This window comes from Oncorhynchus kisutch, unplaced genomic scaffold (assembly GCF_002021735.2).
Source record: "Oncorhynchus kisutch isolate 150728-3 unplaced genomic scaffold, Okis_V2 Okis02a-Okis13b_hom, whole genome shotgun sequence".
Lineage (NCBI taxonomy): Eukaryota > Metazoa > Chordata > Actinopteri > Salmoniformes > Salmonidae > Oncorhynchus > Oncorhynchus kisutch.
Genome location: NW_022261979.1, coordinates 14,683,111 through 14,702,831, shown reverse-complemented (window position 1 = coordinate 14,702,831; position 19,721 = coordinate 14,683,111). Strand labels below are relative to the sequence as shown.

Sequence of the window (19,721 nt, the reverse complement as noted above, 5' to 3'; positions counted from 1 at the left end):
TGGGTGAACAGGGAGAGGGCTCAGAACGCACCCTTGTGTGGCTCCAGTGTTGAGGATCAGCGGGGTGGATATGTTGTTGCCTACCCTCACCACCTGGGGGCGGCCCGTCAGGAAGTCCAGTACCCAGTTGCACAGGGCGGGGTCGAGACCCAGGGTCTCGAGCTTGATGACGAGCTTGGAGGGTACTATGGTGTTAAATGCCGAGCTGTAGTCGATGAACAGCATTCTCACATAGGTATTCCTCTTGTCCAGGTGGGTTAGGGCAGTGTGCAGTGTGGTTGAGATTGCATCGTCTGTGGACCTATTTGGGCGGTAAGCAAATTGGAGTGGGTCTAGGGTGTCAGGTAGGGTGGAGGTGATATGGTCCTTGACTAGTCTCTCAAAGCACTTCATGATGACGGAAGTGAGTGCTACGGGGCGGTAGTCGTTTAGCTCAGTTACCTTAGCTTTCTTGGGAACAGGAACAATGGTGGCCCTCTTGAAGCATGTGGGAACAGCAGACTGGGATAGGGATTGATTGAATATGTCCGTAAACACACCAGCCAGCTGGTCTGCGCATGCTCTGAGGGCGCGGCTGGGGATGCCGTCTGGGCCTGCAGCCTTGCGAGGGTTAACACGTTTAAATGTTTTACTCACCTCGGCTGCAGTGAAGGAGAGGCCGCATGTTTTGGTTGCAGGCCGTGTCAGTGGCACTGTATTGTCCTCAAAGTGGGCAAAAAAGTTATTTAGTCTGCCTGGGAGCGAGACATCCTGGTCCGTGACGGGGCTGGTTTTCTTTTTGTAATCCGTGATTGACTGTAGACCCTGCCACATACCTCTTGTGTCTGAGCCGTTGAATTGAGATTCTACTTTGTCTCTATACTGACGCTTAGCTTGTTTGATTGCCTTGCGGAGGGAATAGTTACACTGTTTGTATTCGGTCATGTTTCCGGTCACCTTGCCCTGATTAAAAGCAGTGGTTCGCACTTTCAGTTTCACGCAAATGCTGCCATAAATCCACGGTTTCTGGTTTGGGAATGTTTTAATCGTTGCTATGGGAACGACATCTTCAACGCACGTTCTAATGAACTCGCACACCGAATCAGCGTATTCATCAATGTTGTTGTCTGACGCAATACGAAACATATCCCAGTCCACGTGATGGAAGCAGTCTTGGAGTGTGGAATCAGATTGGTCGGACCAGCGTTGGACAGACCTCAGCGTGGGAGCTTCTTGTTTTAGTTTCTGTCTGTAGGCAGGGATCAACAAAATGGAGTCGTGGTCAGCTTTTCCGAAAGGAGGGCGGGGCAGGGCCTTATATGCGTCGCGGAAGTTAGAATAGCAATGATCCAAGGTTTTGCCAGCCCTGGTTGCGCAATCGATATGCTGATACAATTTAGGGAGTCTTGTTTTCAGATTAGCCTCGTTAAAATCCCCAGCTACAATGAATGCAGCCTCAGGATGTATGGATTCCAGTTTGCAAAGAGTCAAATAAAGTTAGTTCAGAGCCATCGATGTGTCTGCTTGGGGGGGAATATATACGACTGTGATTATAATCGAAGAGAATTCCCTTGGTAGATAATGCGGTCGACATTTGATTGTGAGGAATTCTAAATCAGGTGAACAGAAGGACTTGAGTTCCTGTATGTTGTTGTGACCACACCACGTCTCGTTAGCCATAAGGCATACGCCCCCGCCCCTCTTCTTACCAGAAAGATGTTTGTTTCTGTCGGCGCGATATGTGATCTACTGCACAAGGCTGACTGTAGGTCTGTCTTCTCTCTAATGGGCGTCCAGACCAGTGGGCTAGCTAGTTGTTCTAGTCATCCAGTCTCAAGCAGCTAAACTGATGATGTCAGAGAAAAGAAAAGTACTACTGAAGTAGACTATGACACGTCCCAAATGGCACCTTATTCCCATAGAGCTCTGGTCAAATGGCACCTTATTCCCATAGGGCTCTGATCAAATGGCACCTTATTCCCATAGAGCTCTGGTCAAATGGCACCTTATTCCCATAGAAATCTGGTCAAATGGCACCTTATTCCCATAGAAATCTGGTCAAATGGCACCTTATTCCCATAGAAATCTGATCAAATGGCACCTTATTCCCATAGAGCTCTGATCAAAGGGCACCTTATTCCCATAGGGCTCTGGTCAAATGGCACCTTATTCCCATAGAGCTCTGGTCAAATGGCACCTTATTCCCATAGAACTCTGGTCAAATGGCACCTTATTCCCATAGAAATCTGATCAAATGGCACCTTATTCCCATAGAGCTCTGGTCAAATGGCACCTTATTCCCTTAGACCCTCTGGTCAAATGGCACCTTATTCCCATAGAAATCTGGTCAAATGGTACCTTATTCCCATAGAAATCTGATCAAATGGCACCTTATTCCCATAGAAATCTGATCAAATGGCACCTTATTCCCATAGGGCTCTGGTCAAATGGCACCTTATTCCCATAGAAATCTGATCAAATGGCACCTTATTCCCATAGAGCTCTGTTCAAATGGCACCTTATTCCCATAGAAATCTGATCAAATGGCACCTTATTCCCATAGGGCTCTGGTCAAATGGCACCTTATTCCCATAGGGCTCTGGTCAAATGGCACCTTATTCCCATAGGGCTCTGGTCAAAAAGCACCTTATTCCCATAGAGCTCTGGTCAAATGGCACCTTATTCCCATAGGGCTCTGGTCAAATGGCACCTTATTCCCACAGGGCTCTGGTCAAATGGCACCTTATTCCCATAGGGCTCTGGTCAAATGGCACCTTATTCCCATAGGGCTCTGGTCAAATGGCACCTTATTCCCATAGGGCTCTGGTCAAATGGCACCTTATTCCCATAGAGCTCTGGTCAAATGGCACCTTATTCCCATAGGGCTCTGGTCAAATGGCACCTTATTCCCATAGGGCTCTGGTCAAATGGCACCTGGTCAGTGTTGTGGATTAGTTACTAAGTCTTTCAGGGGCCTGGTCAGTGTTGTGGATTAGTTACTAAGTCTTTCAGGGGCCTGGTCAGTGTTGTGGATTAGTTACTAAGTCTTTCAGGGGCCTGGTCAGTGTTGTGGATTAGTTACTAAGTCTTTCAGGGGCCTGGTCAGTGTTGTGGATTAGAGTGAGAAGGTTTTAGGGTCTTACTCGGCTGGGTTCTACAGGGTAGCTGGTGTACTGTGTGTTAGTGGGACTGATAGATACTAGGCTGGGTTCTACAGGGTAGCTGGTGTACTGTGTGGTAGTAGGACTGATAGATACTAGGCTGGGTTCTACAGGGTAGCTGGTGTACTGTGTGGTAGTGGGACTGATAGATACTAGGCTGTTGGTCCTCCAATAGAAAGAGGCCTGGCCCTACCATTTGCTCCTACCTTACCTTTGGAGCCAGAGTTCAATCCACTCCTGACAGGACAACAACACACATCATCACATCACGTGTTTCTCTCTTTACGCTTCAACAAGTAGACAATGCAACTTTATAGAACGCTTATTATTTTTATTGTTAGTTACATAGACACGTCAGTTCCTCTCCTCTGTTTCCACGGTAACCTTGGCACTAAGATTTGGATGTTTGAGTCGTTCCTTCTCCAGCTTGGTTGTGTTCAGACCCTGGTCGGTATAAAACCACCCAGTTCAGCTCGGGGTCAGTACAGACCCTAGTCTGTATAAAACCACCCAGTCCAGCTCGGGGTCAGTACAGACCCTGGTCTGTATAAAACCACCCAGTCCAGCTCGGGGTCAGTACAGACCCTGGTCTGTATAAAACCACCCAGTCCAGCTCGGGGTCAGTACAGACCCTTGTCTGAATAAAACCACACAGTCCATCTCGGGGTCAGTACAGACCCTAGTCTGTATAAAACCACCCAGTCCAGCTCGGGGTCAGTACAGACCCTGGTCTGTATAAAACCACCCAGTCCAGCTCGGGGTCAGTACAGACCCTGGTCTGTATAAAACCACCCAGTCCAGCTCGGGGTCAGTACAGACCCTGGTCTGAATAAAACCACACAGTCCATCTCGGGGTCAGTACAGACCCTGGTCTGTATAAAACCACCCAGTCCAGCTCGGGGTCGGTACGGACTTTCAATTAATGAAAAAAGAAATGTATTTATGCTTGGTTCCTCTCTGTGTTGTGTTTAGTTGTAGCAGGTTGATAATGTTGTGTGTATTTGTAGCAGGGCGATAATGTTGTGTTTAGTTGTAGCAGGTCGATAATGTTGTGTGTATTTGTAGCAGGGCGATAATGTTGTGTTTAGCAGTAGCAGGTCGATAATGTTGTGTTTAGCAGTAGCAGGTTGATAATGTTGTGTTTAGTTGTAGCAGGTCGATAATGTTGTGTGTATTTGTAGCAGGGCGATAATGTTGTGTGTATTTGTAGCAGGGCGATAATGTTGTGTTTAGTTGTAGCAGGTCGATAATGTTGTGTGTATTTGTAGCAGGGCGATAATGTTGTGTGTATTTGTAGCAGGTCGATAATGTTGTGTTTAGCAGTAGCAGGTTGATAATGTTGTGTTTAGTTGTAGCAGGTCGATAATGTTGTGTGTATTTGTAGCAGGGCGATAATGTTGTGTTTAGTTGTGCATCCTGGGAGTGTCGGTCCATATAGAGATTGGCCACACCTCTTTACAGGGGGGAGGAGTCTAAGACAGCTTAGTCCCTCATCCATCTCACCTCAGCTCCTCCCCTTTCCTGGCCTTGGCAGGTATTGTGCTTTCTGATTGGCCCTGCTGGCTGGTCCCACCCCCGGTCCAGGTCCCGAGTGGGTTACTGCTGTGCGGGTGGTGAAAAAAGTGACCAATCACCTCACAATATGCCGGAGGCGAGCGTTCCATGCGTCCGTGGCTGCTGCTATTGGCTACGCTGATACCAGAGTTACTGCTGGGTGGTCTCGGCCCTCCCCCCCCTCCACTGTGCATGTCTATCACTTCACTGTGGAAGATGGTTCTATTGGGGGGGGCCCTGACCGACTCCCTGTTTAACTCCAACTGCTGCTCTGGGTCCCTCAGCTGTAAGGTGCAGGGGCCCTGGTAGGGCGGGGGCTCCTCTCCGTCAGACAGGGAGATGGTGGGGGGAAGGTGGATGTCGTGGGTCAGGTAGGGGTAGGTGGGCTGGAAGCGACTGAAACGATCCCGGGACATAAAGGAGGGGGCTGTGAACCTCTCCCTGGCCTGGGGCAAATACACCACCTAGACACAGAGATAGATAGAGGGTTAGATAGTTTCACCACCTAGACACAGAGATAGAGGGTTAGATAGTTACACCACCTAGACACAGAGATAGATAGAGGGTTAGATAGTTACACCACCTAGACACAGACAGATACACCACCTAGTCCTAGACACAGACAGATAGACAGATACACCACCTAGTCCTAGACACAGACAGAAACACCACCTAGTCCTAGACACAGACAGATAGACAGATACACCACCTAGTCCTAGACACAGACAGATACACCACCTACTCCTAGACACAGACAGATAGACAGATACACCACCTAGTCCTAGACACAGACAGACCAACTATCCTTCCTGTTTGGCCCTGTCCGGGGGTGTCCTCGGATGGGGCCACAGTGTCTCCTGACCCCTCCTGTCTCAGCCTCCAGTATTTATGCTGCAGTAGTTTATGTGTCGGAGGGCTGGGGTCAGTTTGTTATATCTGGAGTACTTCTCCTGTCCTATTCGGTGTCCTGTGTGAATCTAAGTGTGCGTTCTCTAATTCTCTCCTTCTCTCTTTCTTTCTCTCTCTCGGAGGACCTGAGCCCTAGGACCATGCCCCAGGACTACCTGACATGATGACTCCTTGCTGTCCCCAGTCTACCTGGCCATGCTGCTGCTCCAGTTTCAACTTCCACCTGACTGTGCTGCTGCTCTAGTTTCAACTGTTCTGCCTTATTATTATTCGACCATGCTGGTCATTTATGAACATTGAACATCTTGACCATGTTCTGTTATAATCTCCACCCGGCACAGCCAGAAGAGGACTGGCCACCCCACATAGCCTGGTTCCTCTCTAGGTTTCTTCCTAGGTATTGGCCTTTCTAGGGAGTTTTTCCTAGCCACCGTGCTTCTACACCTGCATTGCTTGCTGTTTGGGGTTTTAGGCTGGGTTTCTGTACAGCACTTTGAGATATCAGCTGATGTACGAAGGGCTATATAAATAAATTTGATTTGATTTGATTTGACCTAGTCCTAGACACAGACAGATACACCACCTAGTCCTAGACACAGACAGATACACCACCTAGTCCTAGACACAGACAGATACACCACCTAGTCCTAGACACAGACAGATACACCACCTAGTCCTAGACAGATACACCACCTAGTCCTAGACACAGACAGATACACCACCTAGTCTTAGACCCATTACTAAACAGATTGGATCCATTACTAAACAGATTGGATCTATTACTAAACAGATTGGATCCATTACTAAACAGATTGGATCCAGTGGGATCCATTACTAAACAGATTGGATCCAGTGGGGTACATTACTAAACAGATTGGATCTAGTGGGATCCATTACTAAACAGATTGGATCCAGTGGGGTCCATTACTAAACAGATTGGATCCATTACTAAACAGATTGGATCCATTACTAAACAGATTGGATCCATTACTAAACAGATTGGATCCAGTGGGGTCCATTACTAAACAGATTGGATCCATTACTAAACAGATTGGATCCATTACTAAACAGATTGGATCCATTACTAAACAGATTGGATCCAATACTAAACAGATTGGATCCAATACTAAACAGATTGGATCCAGTGGGATCCATTACTAAACAGATTGGATCTAGTGGGGTCCATTACTAAACAGATTGGATCCATTACTAAACAGATTGGATCCAATACTAAACAGATTGGATCCAGTGGGATCCATTACTAAACAGATTGGATCCATTACTAAACAGATTGGATCCATTACTAAACAGATTGGATCCAATACTAAACAGATTGGATCCAGTGGGATCCATTACTAAACAGATTGGATCTAGTGGGGTCCATTACTAAACAGATTGAATCTAGTGGGATCCATTACTAAACAGATTGGATCTAGTGGGGTCCATTACTAAACAGATTGGATCTAGTGGGGTCCATTACTAAACAGATTGGATCTAGTGGGGTCCATTACTAAACAGATTGGATCTAGTGGGGTCCATTACTAAACAGATTGGATCTAGTGGGGTCCATTACTAAACAGATTGGATCTAGTGGGGTCCATTACTAAACAGATTGGATCTAGTGGGGTCCATTACTAAACAGATTGGATCTAGTGGGGTCCATTACTAAACAGATTGGATCCATTACTAAACAGATTGGATCCAGTGGGCTCCCCATCACATCAGACAGACTGATGTCAGTGACTGCCAAGTAGACCTGTCTCTCTCCTCCGCTGCGCGCACACGCGCACACGCACACACACACACGCACACACCCTTGGTTTTTACCTCGGAGGCACCTTGTCGAGAGCCGCTGTCCGGCGGCCAGAGACACACATCCTGATGACAGAAAGAGACAGTCTGAACATTTGACCTGTGGAGGAAACCGATAACCTAACGGCCATATTGGTCTGCTTCACTCAGCAATATATGGTATAACAAGAACCAGCTCCAATCTGGTGAACTGGGTCTGCTTCACTCAGCAATATATGGTATAACAAGAACCAGCTCCAATCTGGTGAACTGGGTCAGCTGTCTAGACAGGTGTCTGGTACAGGGTCAGCTGTCTAGACAGGTGTCTGGTGAACAGGGTCAGCTGTCTAGACAGGTGTCTGGTGAACAGGGTCAGCTGTCTAGACAGGTGTCTGGTGAACAGGGTCAGCTGTCTAGACAGGTGTCTGGTACAGGGCCAGCTGTCTAGACAGGTGTCTGGTACAGGGCCAGCTGTCTAGACAGGTGTCTGGTACAGGGCCAGCTGTCTAGACAGGTGTCAGGTGAGTACACATGAAGAGGAAAGAGGTGTCTGGAGGACTGGGTATATACACATGCAAACACAGGCATACACACACACGCACGCACGTACGTACACACACAAATCACAGGAGGTTGGTGGCACCTTAATTGGGGAGGACAGGCTGGTTGTAATGACTGGAGCAGAATGGGTGGGATGGTATCAGGCACATCACTGTTTCCATGGTTTCCAGGGGTTTGATGCCATTCCATTTCCTCTGTTCCGTTATTAAGAGCCGTCCTCCCCTCAGCAACCTCCACTGACACACACACACTGTACTGACCTGCTGTAGTTGTTGTGCTTGCCTCCGGGCCTGGCTCTGTCTGGTCGTAAAGGAGCAGACACACACACACACGGTACTGACCTGCTGTAGTTGTTGTGCTTGCCTCCGGGCCTGGCTCTGTCTGGTCGTAAAGGAGCAGACAGACACACACACTGTACTGACCTGCTGTAGGTGTTGTGCTTGCCTCCGGGCCTGGCTCTGTCTGGTCGTAAAGGAGCAGACAGACACACACACTGTACTGACCTGCTGTAGGTGTTGTGCTCGCCTCCGGGCTTGGCTCTGTCTGGTCGTAAAGGAGCAGGCAGACAGCTTGTAGTGGTTCAACAGACAGCCAATCACCAGCAGCATTACAGTCATCAGGACCAGGATGATGAGGATCTGAGCAGACTCCAGGACAGCTGGAGGACAGAGAGGAGAGACACGGAGAGAAAGACAACAGGTTGAAGGATCTGAGCAGACTCCAGGACAGCTGGAGGACAGAGAGGAGAGACACGGAGAGAAAGACAACAGGTTGGAGGATCTGAGCAGACTCCAGGACAGCTGGAGGACAGAGAGGAGAGACACGGAGAGAAAGACAACAGGTTGGAGGATCTGAGCAGACTCCAGGACAGCTGGAGGACAGAGAGGAGAGACACGGAGAGAAAGAGGGGGAGGCAGGTAGTCTAGTGGTTAGAGGGGGGAGGCAGGTAGTCTAGTGGTTAGAGGGGGGAGGCAGGTAGTCTAGTGGTTAGAGGGGGGAGGCAGGTAGTCTAGTGGTTAGAGGGGGGAGGCAGGTAGTCTAGTGGTTAGAGGGGGGAGGCAGGTAGTCTAGTGGTTAGAGGGGGAGGCAGGTAGCCTAGTGGTTAGAGGGGGAGACAGGTAGCCTAGTGGTTAGAGGGGGAGACAGGTAGCCTAGTGGTTAGAGGGGGAGGCAGGTAGTCTAGTGGTTAGAGGGGGGAGGCAGGTAGTCTAGTGGTTAGAGGAGGGGTGGCAGGTAGTCTAGTGGTTAGAGGAGGGGGTGGCAGGTAGCCTAGTGGTTAGAGGGGGAGGCAGGTAGTCTAGTGGTTAGAGGGGGAGGCAGGTACAGTGCCTTGCGAAAGTATTCGGCCCCCTTGAACTTTGCGACCTTTTGCCACATTTCAGGCATCAAACATAAAGATATAAAACTGTATTTTTTTTGTGAAGAATCAACAACAAGTGGGACACAATCATGAAGTGGAACGACATTTATTGGATATTTCAAACTTTTTTAACAAATCAAAAACTGAAAAATTGGGTGCGCAAAATTATTCAGCCCCTTTACTTTCAGTGCAGCAAACTCTCTCCAGAAGTTCAGTGAGGATCTCTGAATGATACAATGTTGACCTAAATGACTAATGATGATAAATACAATCCACCTGTGTGTAATCAAGTCTCCGTATAAATGCACCTGCACTGTGATAGTCTCAGAGGTCCGTTAAAAGCGCAGAGAGCATCATGAAGAACAAGGAACACACCAGGCAGGTCCGAGATACTGTTGTGAAGAAGTTTAAAGCCGGATTTGGATACAAAAAGATTTCCCAAGCTTTAAACATCCCAAGGAGCACTGTGCAAGCGATAATATTGAAATGGAAGGAGTATCAGACCACTGCAAATATACCAAGACCTGGCCGTCCCTCTAAACTTTCAGCTCATACAAGGAGAAGACTGATCAGAGATGCAGCCAAGAGGCCCATAATCACTCTGGATGAACTGCAGAGATCTACAGCTGAGGTGGGAGACTCTGTCCATAGGACAACAATCAGTCGTATATAGCACAAATCTGGCCTTTATGGAAGAGTGGCAAGAAGAAAGCCATTTCTTAAAGATATCCATAAAAAGTGTTGTTTAAAGTTTGCCACAAGCCACCTGGGAGACACACCAAACATGTGGAAGAAGGTGCTCTGGTCAGATGAAACCAAAATTGAACTTTTTGGCAACAATGCAAAACGTTATGTTTGGCGTAAAAGCAACACAGCTCATCACCCTGAACACACCATCCCCACTATCAAACATGGTGGTGGCAGCATCATGATTTGGGCCTGCTTTTCTTCAGCAGGGACAGGGAAGATGGTTAAAATTGATGGGAAGATGGATGGAGCCAAATACAGGACCATTCTGGAAGAAAACCTGATGGAGTCTGCAAAAGACCTGAGACTGGGACGGAGATTTGTCTTCCAACAAGACAATGATCCAAAACATAAAGCAAAATCTACAATGGAATGGTTCAAAAACAAACATATCCAGGTGTTAGAATGGCCAAGTCAAAGTCCAGACCTGAATCCAATCGAGAATCTGTGGAAAGAACTGAAAACTGCTGTTCACAAATGCTCTCCATCCAACCTCACTGAGCTCGAGCTGTTTTGCAAGGAGGAATGGGAAAAAATGTCAGTCTCTTGATGTGCAAAACTGATAGAGACATACCCCAAGCGACTTACAGCTGTAATCGCAGCAAAAGGTGGCGCTACAAAGTATTAACTTAAGGGGGCTGAATAATTTTGCACGCCCAATTTTTCAGTTTTTGATTTGTTAAAAAAGTTTGAAATATCCAATAAATGTCGTTCCACTTCATGATTGTGTCCCACTTGTTGTTGATTCTTCACAAAAAAATACAGTTTTATATCTTTATGTTTGAAGCCTGAAATGTGGCAAAAGGTCGCAAAGTTCAAGGGGGCTGAATACTTTCGCAAGGCACTGTAGTCTAGTGGTTAGAGCGTTGGACGAGTAACCGAAAGGTTGCAAGATTGATGTTGGATGACGGCATTAAGAAAGCATATATTTGGGATGATGTGTTGTTTTTCCATTCCCCCACCAGGTGGAAGCAGAAGTCAACATGTGAAGCTCATCCAGAGACTCAGAGACAATCAGTCTTCAGGCCACACAGACAGGACCGCTACAGACAGGACCACTACAGACAGGACCACTATAGACCACTACAGACAGGACCACTACAGATAGGACCACCATAGACCACTACAGACAGGACCACTACAGACAGGACCACTATAGACCACTACAGACAGGACCACTACAGACAGGACCACCATAGACCACTACAGACCTCTACAGACAGGACCACCATAGACCACTACAGACAGGACCACCATAGACCACTACAGACAGGACCACTATAGACAGGACCACTACAGACCTCTACAGACAGGACCACTATAGACCCCTACAGACAGGACCACTACAGACAGGACCAAAATAGACCACTACAGACAGGACCACCATAGACAGGACCACTATAGACCACTACAGACAGGACCACTATAGACCACTACAGACAGGTCCACTATAAACAGGACCACTATAGACCACTACAGACAGGACCACTAGAAAGGACCACTATAGACAGGACCACTATAGACCACTAGAGACAGGACCACTACAGACAGGACCACTATAGACAGGACCACTATAGACAGGACCACTATAGACCATTATAGACTACTATAGACAGGACCACTATAGACAGGACCACTACAGACAGGACCACTATAGACAGGACCACTATAGACAATACCACTATGGACAGGACCACTATAGACAGGACCACTATAGACAGGACCACTACAGACAGGACCACTACAGACAGGACCACTATAGACAGGACCACTATAGACAGGACCACTATAGACAGCACCATTATAGACAGGACCACTATAGACAGGACCAATATAGACAGGACCACTATAGACACAGGACCACTATAGACAGGACCAATACAAGACAGGACCACTACAGACAGGACCACTACAAGACAGGACCACTACAGACAGGACCACTACAAAACAGGACCACTATAGACAGATCCAATACAAGACAGGACCACTACAAGACATGACCACTATAGACAGGACCACTACAAGACATGACCACTATAGACAGGACCAATACAAGACAAGACCACTACAAAACAGGACCACTATAGACAGGACAACTATAGACAGGACCACTATAGACAGGACAACTATAGACCACTATAGACAGGAACACTATAGACAGGACCACTATAGACATGGCCACTAAAGACCACTACAAGACATGACCATTATAGACAGGACCACTATAGACAGGACCACTATAGACAGGACCACTATAGACCACTATAGACAGGACCACTATAGACCATTATAGACAGGACAACTATAGACCATTATAGACAGGACAACTATAGACAGGACCACTATAGACAGGACCACTAAAGACAGGACCACTATAGACAGGACCACTATAGACAGGACCACTATAGACAGGACCACTATAGACAGGACCACTATAGACAGGACAACTATAGACCGGACAACTATAGACCATTATAGACAGGACCATTATAGACAGGACCACTATAGACACGACCACTATAGACCTCTATAGACAGGACCACTATAGACCATTATAGACAGGACCACTATAGACAGGACCACTATAGACAGGACCACTACAAGACATGACCACTACAAGACATGACCACTATAGACCATTATAGACAGGACCACTATAGACAAGATCACCATAGACTGGACCACTATAGACCATTATAGACAGGACCCTCTTCTCTTCATGAACTAAGACTGACCCTCTTCACTTCATGAACTAAGACTGACCCTCTTCTCTTCATGAACTAAGACTGACCCTCTTCTCTTCATGAACTAAGACTGACCCTCTTCTCTTCATGAACTAAGACTGACCCTCTTCTCTTCATGAACTAAGACTGACCCTCTTCTCTTCATGAACTAAGACTGACCCTCTTCTCTTCATGAACTAAGACCGACCCTCTTCATGAACTAAGACTGACCCTCTTCTCTCCATGAACTAAGACTGACCCTCTTCTCTTCATGAACTAAGCCTGACCCTCTTCATGAACTAAGACTGACCCTCTTCATGAATTAAGACTGACCCTCTTCTCTTCATTAACTAAGACTGACCCTCTTCATGAACTAAGACCGACCCTCTTCATGAACTAAGACCGACCCTCTTCATGAACTAAGACCGACCCTCTTCATGAACTAAGACCGACCCTCTTCATGAACTAAGACCGACCCTCTTCATGAACTAAGACTGACCCTCTTCTCTTCATTAACTAAGACTGATCTCTGTCTCTGTATCTAATAGACAGCTACAGAGGAGATACCCTACAACGAGAGTAGCAACACCTGCAGACAGACTCACTGGTAAATACCTGCAGACAGACTCACTGGTAAAGAGAGTAGCAACACCTGTAGACAGACTCACTGGTAAAGAGAATATAACACCTGTAGACAGACTCACTGGTAAAGAGAGTAGCAACACCTGTAGACAGACTCACTGGTAAAGAGAGTAGCAACACCTGTAGACAGACTCACTGGTAAAGAGAGTAGTAACACCTGTAGACAGACTCACTGGTAAAGAGAGTAGCAACACCTGTAGACACCTGTAGACAGACTCACTGGTAAAGAGAGTAGTAACACCTGTAGACAGACTCACTGGTAAAGAGAGTAGCAACACCTGTAGACACCTGTAGACAGACTCACTGGTAAAGAGAGTATAACACCTGTAGACAGACTCACTGGTAAAGAGAGTATAACACCTGTAGACAGACTCACTGGTAAAGAGAGTATAACACCTGTAGACAGACGCACTGGTAAAGAGAGTAGCAACACCTGTAGACAGACTCACTGGTAAAGAGAGTAGTTACACCTGTAGACAGACTCACTGGTAAAGAGAGTAGCAACACCTGTAGACAGACTCACTGGTAAAGAGAGTAGCAACATCTGTAGACAGACTCACTGGTAAAGAGAGTAGTAACACCTGTAGACAGACTCACTGGTAAAGAGAGTAGCAACACCTGTAGACAGACTCACTGGTAAAGACCTGCAGACAGACTCACTGGTAAAGAGAGTAGCAACACCTGTAGACAGACTCACTGGTAAAGAGAGTAGCAACACCTGTAGACAGACTCACTGGTAAAGAGAGTAGCAACACCTGTAGACACCTGTAGACAGACTCACTGGTAAAGAGAGTATAACACCTGTAGACACCTGTAGACAGACTCACTGGTAAAGAGAGTATAACACCTGTAGACACCTGTAGACAGACTCACTGGTAAAGAGAGTATAACACCTGTAGACAGACTCACTGGTAAAGAGAGTAGCAACACCTGTAGACACTCACTGGTAAAGAGAGTAGCAACACCTGTAGACAGACTCACTGGTAAAGAGAGTAGCAACACCTGTAGACAGACTCACTGGTAAAGAGAGTAGCAACACCTGTAGACAGACTCACTGGTAAAGAGAGTAGCAACACCTGTAGACAGACTCACTGGTAAAGAGAGTATAACACCTGTAGACAGACTCACTGGTAAAGAGAGTATAACACCTGTAGACAGACTCACTGGTAAGAGAGTATAACACCTGTAGACAGACTCACTGGTAAAGAGAGTATAACACCTGTAGACAGACTCACTGGTAAAGAGAGTATAACACCTGTAGACAGACTCACTGGTAAAGAGAGTAGCAACACCTGTAGACAGACTCACTGGTAAAGAGAGTAGCAACACCTGTAGACAGACTCACTGGTAAAGAGAGTATAACACCTGTAGACAGACTCACTGGTAAAGAGAGTATAACACCTGTAGACAGACTCACTGGTAAAGAGAGTATAACACCTGTAGACAGACTCACTGGTAAAGAGAGTATAACACCTGTAGACAGACTCACTGGTAAAGAGAGTATAACACCTGTAGACAGACTCACTGGTAAAGAGAGTATAACACCTGTAGACAGACTCACTGGTAAAGAGAGTATAACACCTGTAGACAGACACTGGTAAAGAGAGTATAACACCTGTAGACACCTGTAGACAGACACTGGTAAAGAGAGTATAACACCTGTAGACAGACTCACTACTACTACCTCTCTCTCCTGAAACACATTGTGTTGCATTACATATCTGAAATATGCTGTATAAATAAAGCTTGATTTGAAGAAGCCATTTCAGGCTAGCTTGTCTAACTATATTATCTTGTCTAACCATATCTTGTCTAACTATATTAGCTTGTCTAACTATATTATCTTGTCTAACTATATTATCTTGTCTAACTATATTATCTTGTGGAAGTATTTTATCTTGTCTAACTATATTATCTTGTCTAACTATATTATCTTGTCGAAGTACTTTATCTTGTCTAACTATATTATCTTGTCGAAGTACTTTATCTTGTCTAACTATATTATCTTGTGGAAGTATTTTATCTTGTCTAACTATATTATCTTGTCTAACTATATTATCTTGTGGAAGTATTTTATCTTGTGGAAGTATTTTATCCGGCACGCCTGCTGGCCCAGTTGGTGGACTTCAGAAAAACAAGCAACAGGTGAATGTAGTGAACAAGACTCACATTCCATTCAGTGTTTTTTACCCAGATTGGAGCAGAGATGCAGAGGAGCGTGTTGCTTGAAAACCAGAACTACACGCCAGGTGGATACAGACAGCTCTGAGGTTTGCTGAGACATGCAGAAGAATACACGGATTTAAAAACATAGAATGAAGCATAATGTTGAAGACTCTAGATTGTTTCAGGTGTTTTGACTGATCCAACTTAAGGACAGGGTGACCGTCCCCCCAGCCATCCTCACATACTTTGTGCCCCATCAGATTTTTGGAGTGCCCGACTCCCCTGAGCACTGCTCTCAATTCAATTTCAATTCAAGGGGCTTTATTGTCATGGGGAAACATATGTTAACATCGCCAAAGCAAGTTTAGTAGATAATAAACAAAAGTGAAATAAACAACAAAAATGACCAGTAAACATTACACTCACAGAAGTTCCAAAAGAATAAAGACATCACAAATGTCATATTATGTCTTTATACAGTGTTATAACGATGTGCAAATAGTTCAAGTACAAAAGGGAAAATAAATCAACATAAATATGGGTTGTATTTACAATGGTGTTTGTTCTTCACTGGTTGCCCTTTTCTTGTGGCAACAGGTCACACATCTTGCTGCTGTGATGGAACACTGTGGTATTCCACCTGATCTCTCTGATGTCACACTGTGGTATTCCACCTGATCTCTCTGTGATGTCACACTGTGGTATTCCACCTGATCTCTCTGTGATGTCACACTGTGGTATTCCACCTGATCTCTCTGTGATGTCACACTGTGGTATTCCACCTGATCTCTCTGTGATGGCACACTGGTATTCCACCTGATCTCTCTGTGATGTCACACTGTGGTATTCCACCTGATCTCTCTGATGTCACACTGGGATTCCACCTGATCTCTCTGTGATGTCACAGTGTGGTATTCCACCTGATCTCTCTGTGATGGCACACTGGTATTCCACCTGATCTCTCTGTGATGTCACACTGTGGTATTCCACCTGATCTCTCTGTGATGTCACACTGTGGTATTCCACCTGATCTCTCTGTGATGGCACACTGGTATTCCACCTGATCTCTCTGTGATGTCACACTGTGGTATTCCACCTGATCTCTGTGATGTCACACTGTGGTATTCCACCTGATCTCTCTGTGATGTCACACTGTGGTATTCCACCTGATCTCTGTGATGTCACACTGTGGTATTCCACCTGATCTCTCTGTGATGTCACACTGTGGTATTCCACCTGATCTCTCTGTGATGGCACACTGGTATTCCACCTGATCTCTCTGTGATGTCACACTGTGGTATTCCACCTGATCTCTCTGTGATGTCACACTGTGGTATTCCACCTGATCTCTCTGTGATGTCACACTGTGGTATTCCACCTGATCTCTCTGTGATGTCACACTGTGGTATTCCACCTGATCTCTCTGTGATGTCACACTGTGGTATTCCACCTGATCTCTCTGTGATGTCACACTGTGGTATTCCACCTGATCTCTCTGTGATGTCACACTGTGGTATTCCACCTGATCTCTCTGTGATGTCACACTGTGGTATTCCGGTCGGTCGGTCGGTCGGTCGGTCGGTCGGTCGGTCGGTCGGTCGGTCGGTCGGTCGGTCGGTCGGTCGGTCGGTCGGTCGGTCGGTCGGTCGGTCGGTCGGTCGGTCGGGTCGGTCGGTCGGTCGGTCGGTCGGTCGGTCGGTCGGTCGGTGCGGTCGGTCGGTCGGTCGGTCGGTCGGTCGGTCGGTCGGTCGGTCGGTCGGTCGGTCGGTCGGTCGCTCGGGTCGGTCGGTCGGTCGGTCGGTATCTATCGGCTCGGTCGGTCGGTCGGTCGGTCGGTCGGTCGGTCGGTCGGTCGGTCGGTCGGTCGGTCGGTCGGTCGGTCGGTCGGTCGGTAGGGTCGGTCGGTCGTCGTCGGTCGGTACGGTCGGTCGGTCGGTCGGTCGGTCGGCGGTCGGTCGGTCGGTCGGTCTGTCGGTCGGTCGTCGGTCGGTCGGTCGGTCGGTCGGTCGGTCGGTCGGTCGGTCGGTCGGTCGGTCGGGTCGGCGGTCGGTCGGTCGTGTCGGTCGGTCGGTCGGTCTGTCGGTCGGTCGGTCGGTCGGTCGGTCGGTCGGTCGGTCGGTCGTGTTCTGTCTGTCTGTCTTCTGTCTGTCTGTCTGTCTGTCTGTCTGTCTGTCTGTCTGTCTGTCTGTCTGTCTGTCTGTCTGTCTGTCTGTCTGTCTGTCTGTCTGTCTGTCTGTTCTGTCTGTCTGTCTGTCTGTCTGTCTGTCTGTCTGTCTGTCTGTCTGTCTGTCTGTCTGTCTGTCTGTCTGTCTGTCTGTCTGTCTGTCTGTCTGTCTGTCTGTCTGTCTGTCTGTCTGTCTGTCTGTCTGTCTGTCTGTCTGTCTGTCTGTCTGTCTGTCTGTCTGTCTGTCTGTCTGTCTGTCTGTCTGTCTGTCTGTCTGTCTGTCTGTCTGTCTGTCTGTCTGTCTGTCTGTCTGTCTGTCTGTCTGTCTGTCTGTCTGTCTGTCTGTCTGTCTGTCTGTCTGTCTGTCTGTCTGTCTAGACAGTAGACCAGCCAGCCCCTATCCTTCTCTCTCTCCCTCCAGACAATAGACCAGCCAGCCCCTCTCCTTTTCTCTCTCCCTCCAGACAGTAGACCAGCCAGCCCCTCTCCTTCTCTCTCTCCCTCCAGACAGTAGACCAGCCAGCCCCTCTCCTTCTCTCTCTCCCTCCAGACAGTAGACCAGCCAGCCCCTCTGCTTCTCTCTGTCCCTCCAGACAGTAGACCAGCCAGCCCCTCTCCCTCCAGACAGTAGACCAGCCAGCCCCTCTCCTTCTCTCTCTCCCTCCAGACAGTAGACCAGCCAGCCCCTCTCCCTCCAGATAGTAGACCAGCCAGCCCCTCTCCTTCTCTCTCTCCCTCCAGATAGTAGACCAGCCAGCCCCTCTCCTTCTCTCTCTCCCTCCAGATAGTAGACCAGCCAGCCCTCTCCTTCTCTCTCTCCCTCCAGACAGTAGACCAGCCAGCCCCTCTCCTTCTCTCTCTCCCTCCAGACAGTAGACCAGCCAGCCCCTCTCCTCTCTCTCCCTCCAGACAGTAGACCAGCCAGCCCCTCTCCTTCTCTCTCTCCCTCCAGATAGTAGACCAGCCAGCCCCTCTCCTTCTCTCTCTCCCTCCAGACAGTAGACCAGCCAGCCCCTCTCCTTCTCTCTCTCCCTCCAGACAGTAGACCAGCCAGCCCCTCTCCTCTCTCTCTCTCCCTCCAGATAGTAGACCAGCCAGCCCCTCTCCTCTCTCTCCCTCCAGATAGTAGACCAGCCAGCCCCTCTCCTCTCTCTCCCTCCAGACAGTAGACCAGCCAGCCTCTCTCCCTCCAGACAGTAGACCAGCCAGCCTCTCTCCCTCCAGACAGTAGACCAGCCAGCCCCTCTCCTCTCTCTCCCTCCAGATAGTAGACCAGCCAGCCCCTCTCCTCTCTCTCCCTCCAGATAGTAGACCAGCCAGCCCCTCTCCTCTCTCTCCCTCCAGACAGTAGACCAGCCAGCCCCTCTCCTTCTCTCTCTCCCTCCAGATAGTAGACCAGCCAGCCCCTCTCCTCTCTCTCTCCCTCCAGATAGTAGACCAGCCAGCCCCTCTCCTCTCTCTCCCTCCAGACAGTAGACCAGCCAGCCCCTCTCCCTCCAGACAGTAGACCAGCCAGCCCCTCTCCTCTCTCTCCCTCCAGACAGTAGACCAGCCAGCCCCTCTCCTCTCTCTCCAGATAGTAGACCAGCCAGCCCCTCTCCTCTCTCTCTCCCTCCCTCCAGATAGTAGACCAGCCAGCCCCTCTCCTCTCTCTCCCTCCAGACAGTAGACCAGCCAGCCCCTCTCCTCTCTCTCCCTCCAGATAGTAGACCAGCCAGCCCCTCTCCTCTCTCTCCCTCCAGACAGTAGACCAGCCAGCCCCTCTCCTCTCTCTCCCTCCAGACAGTAGACCAGCCAGCCCCTCTCCTCTCTCTCCCTCCAGATAGTAGACCAGCCAGCCCCTCTCCTCTCTCTCCCTCCAGACAGTAGACCAGCCAGCCCCTCCGCTCTCTCTCTCCCTCCAGATAGTAGACCAGCCAGCCCCTCTCCTCTCTCTCCCTCCAGACAGTAGACCAGCCAGCCCC

At 48.2% G+C, this 19,721-nt stretch overlaps 1 protein-coding gene across 1 annotated transcript in view; it reads right to left on the bottom strand.

The window, feature by feature from the left end:
- Positions 1 to 3,456: 3,456 nt before the first annotated feature.
- The window catches only part of LOC116359298 (low-density lipoprotein receptor class A domain-containing protein 4-like), a 28,461-nt gene continuing 12,196 nt past the window's right edge, over positions 3,457 to 19,721 (bottom strand). The window contains exons 2-4 of the mRNA XM_031812077.1: positions 8,459 to 8,613; positions 7,431 to 7,481; positions 3,457 to 5,158 (exon numbers count right to left, since the gene is read on the bottom strand). Coding sequence (XP_031667937.1) covers positions 4,640 to 5,158; positions 7,431 to 7,481; positions 8,459 to 8,613 — 725 coding nt within the window. The 3' untranslated portion in view covers positions 3,457 to 4,639. The remainder of the gene's footprint in view (positions 5,159 to 7,430; positions 7,482 to 8,458; positions 8,614 to 19,721) is intronic.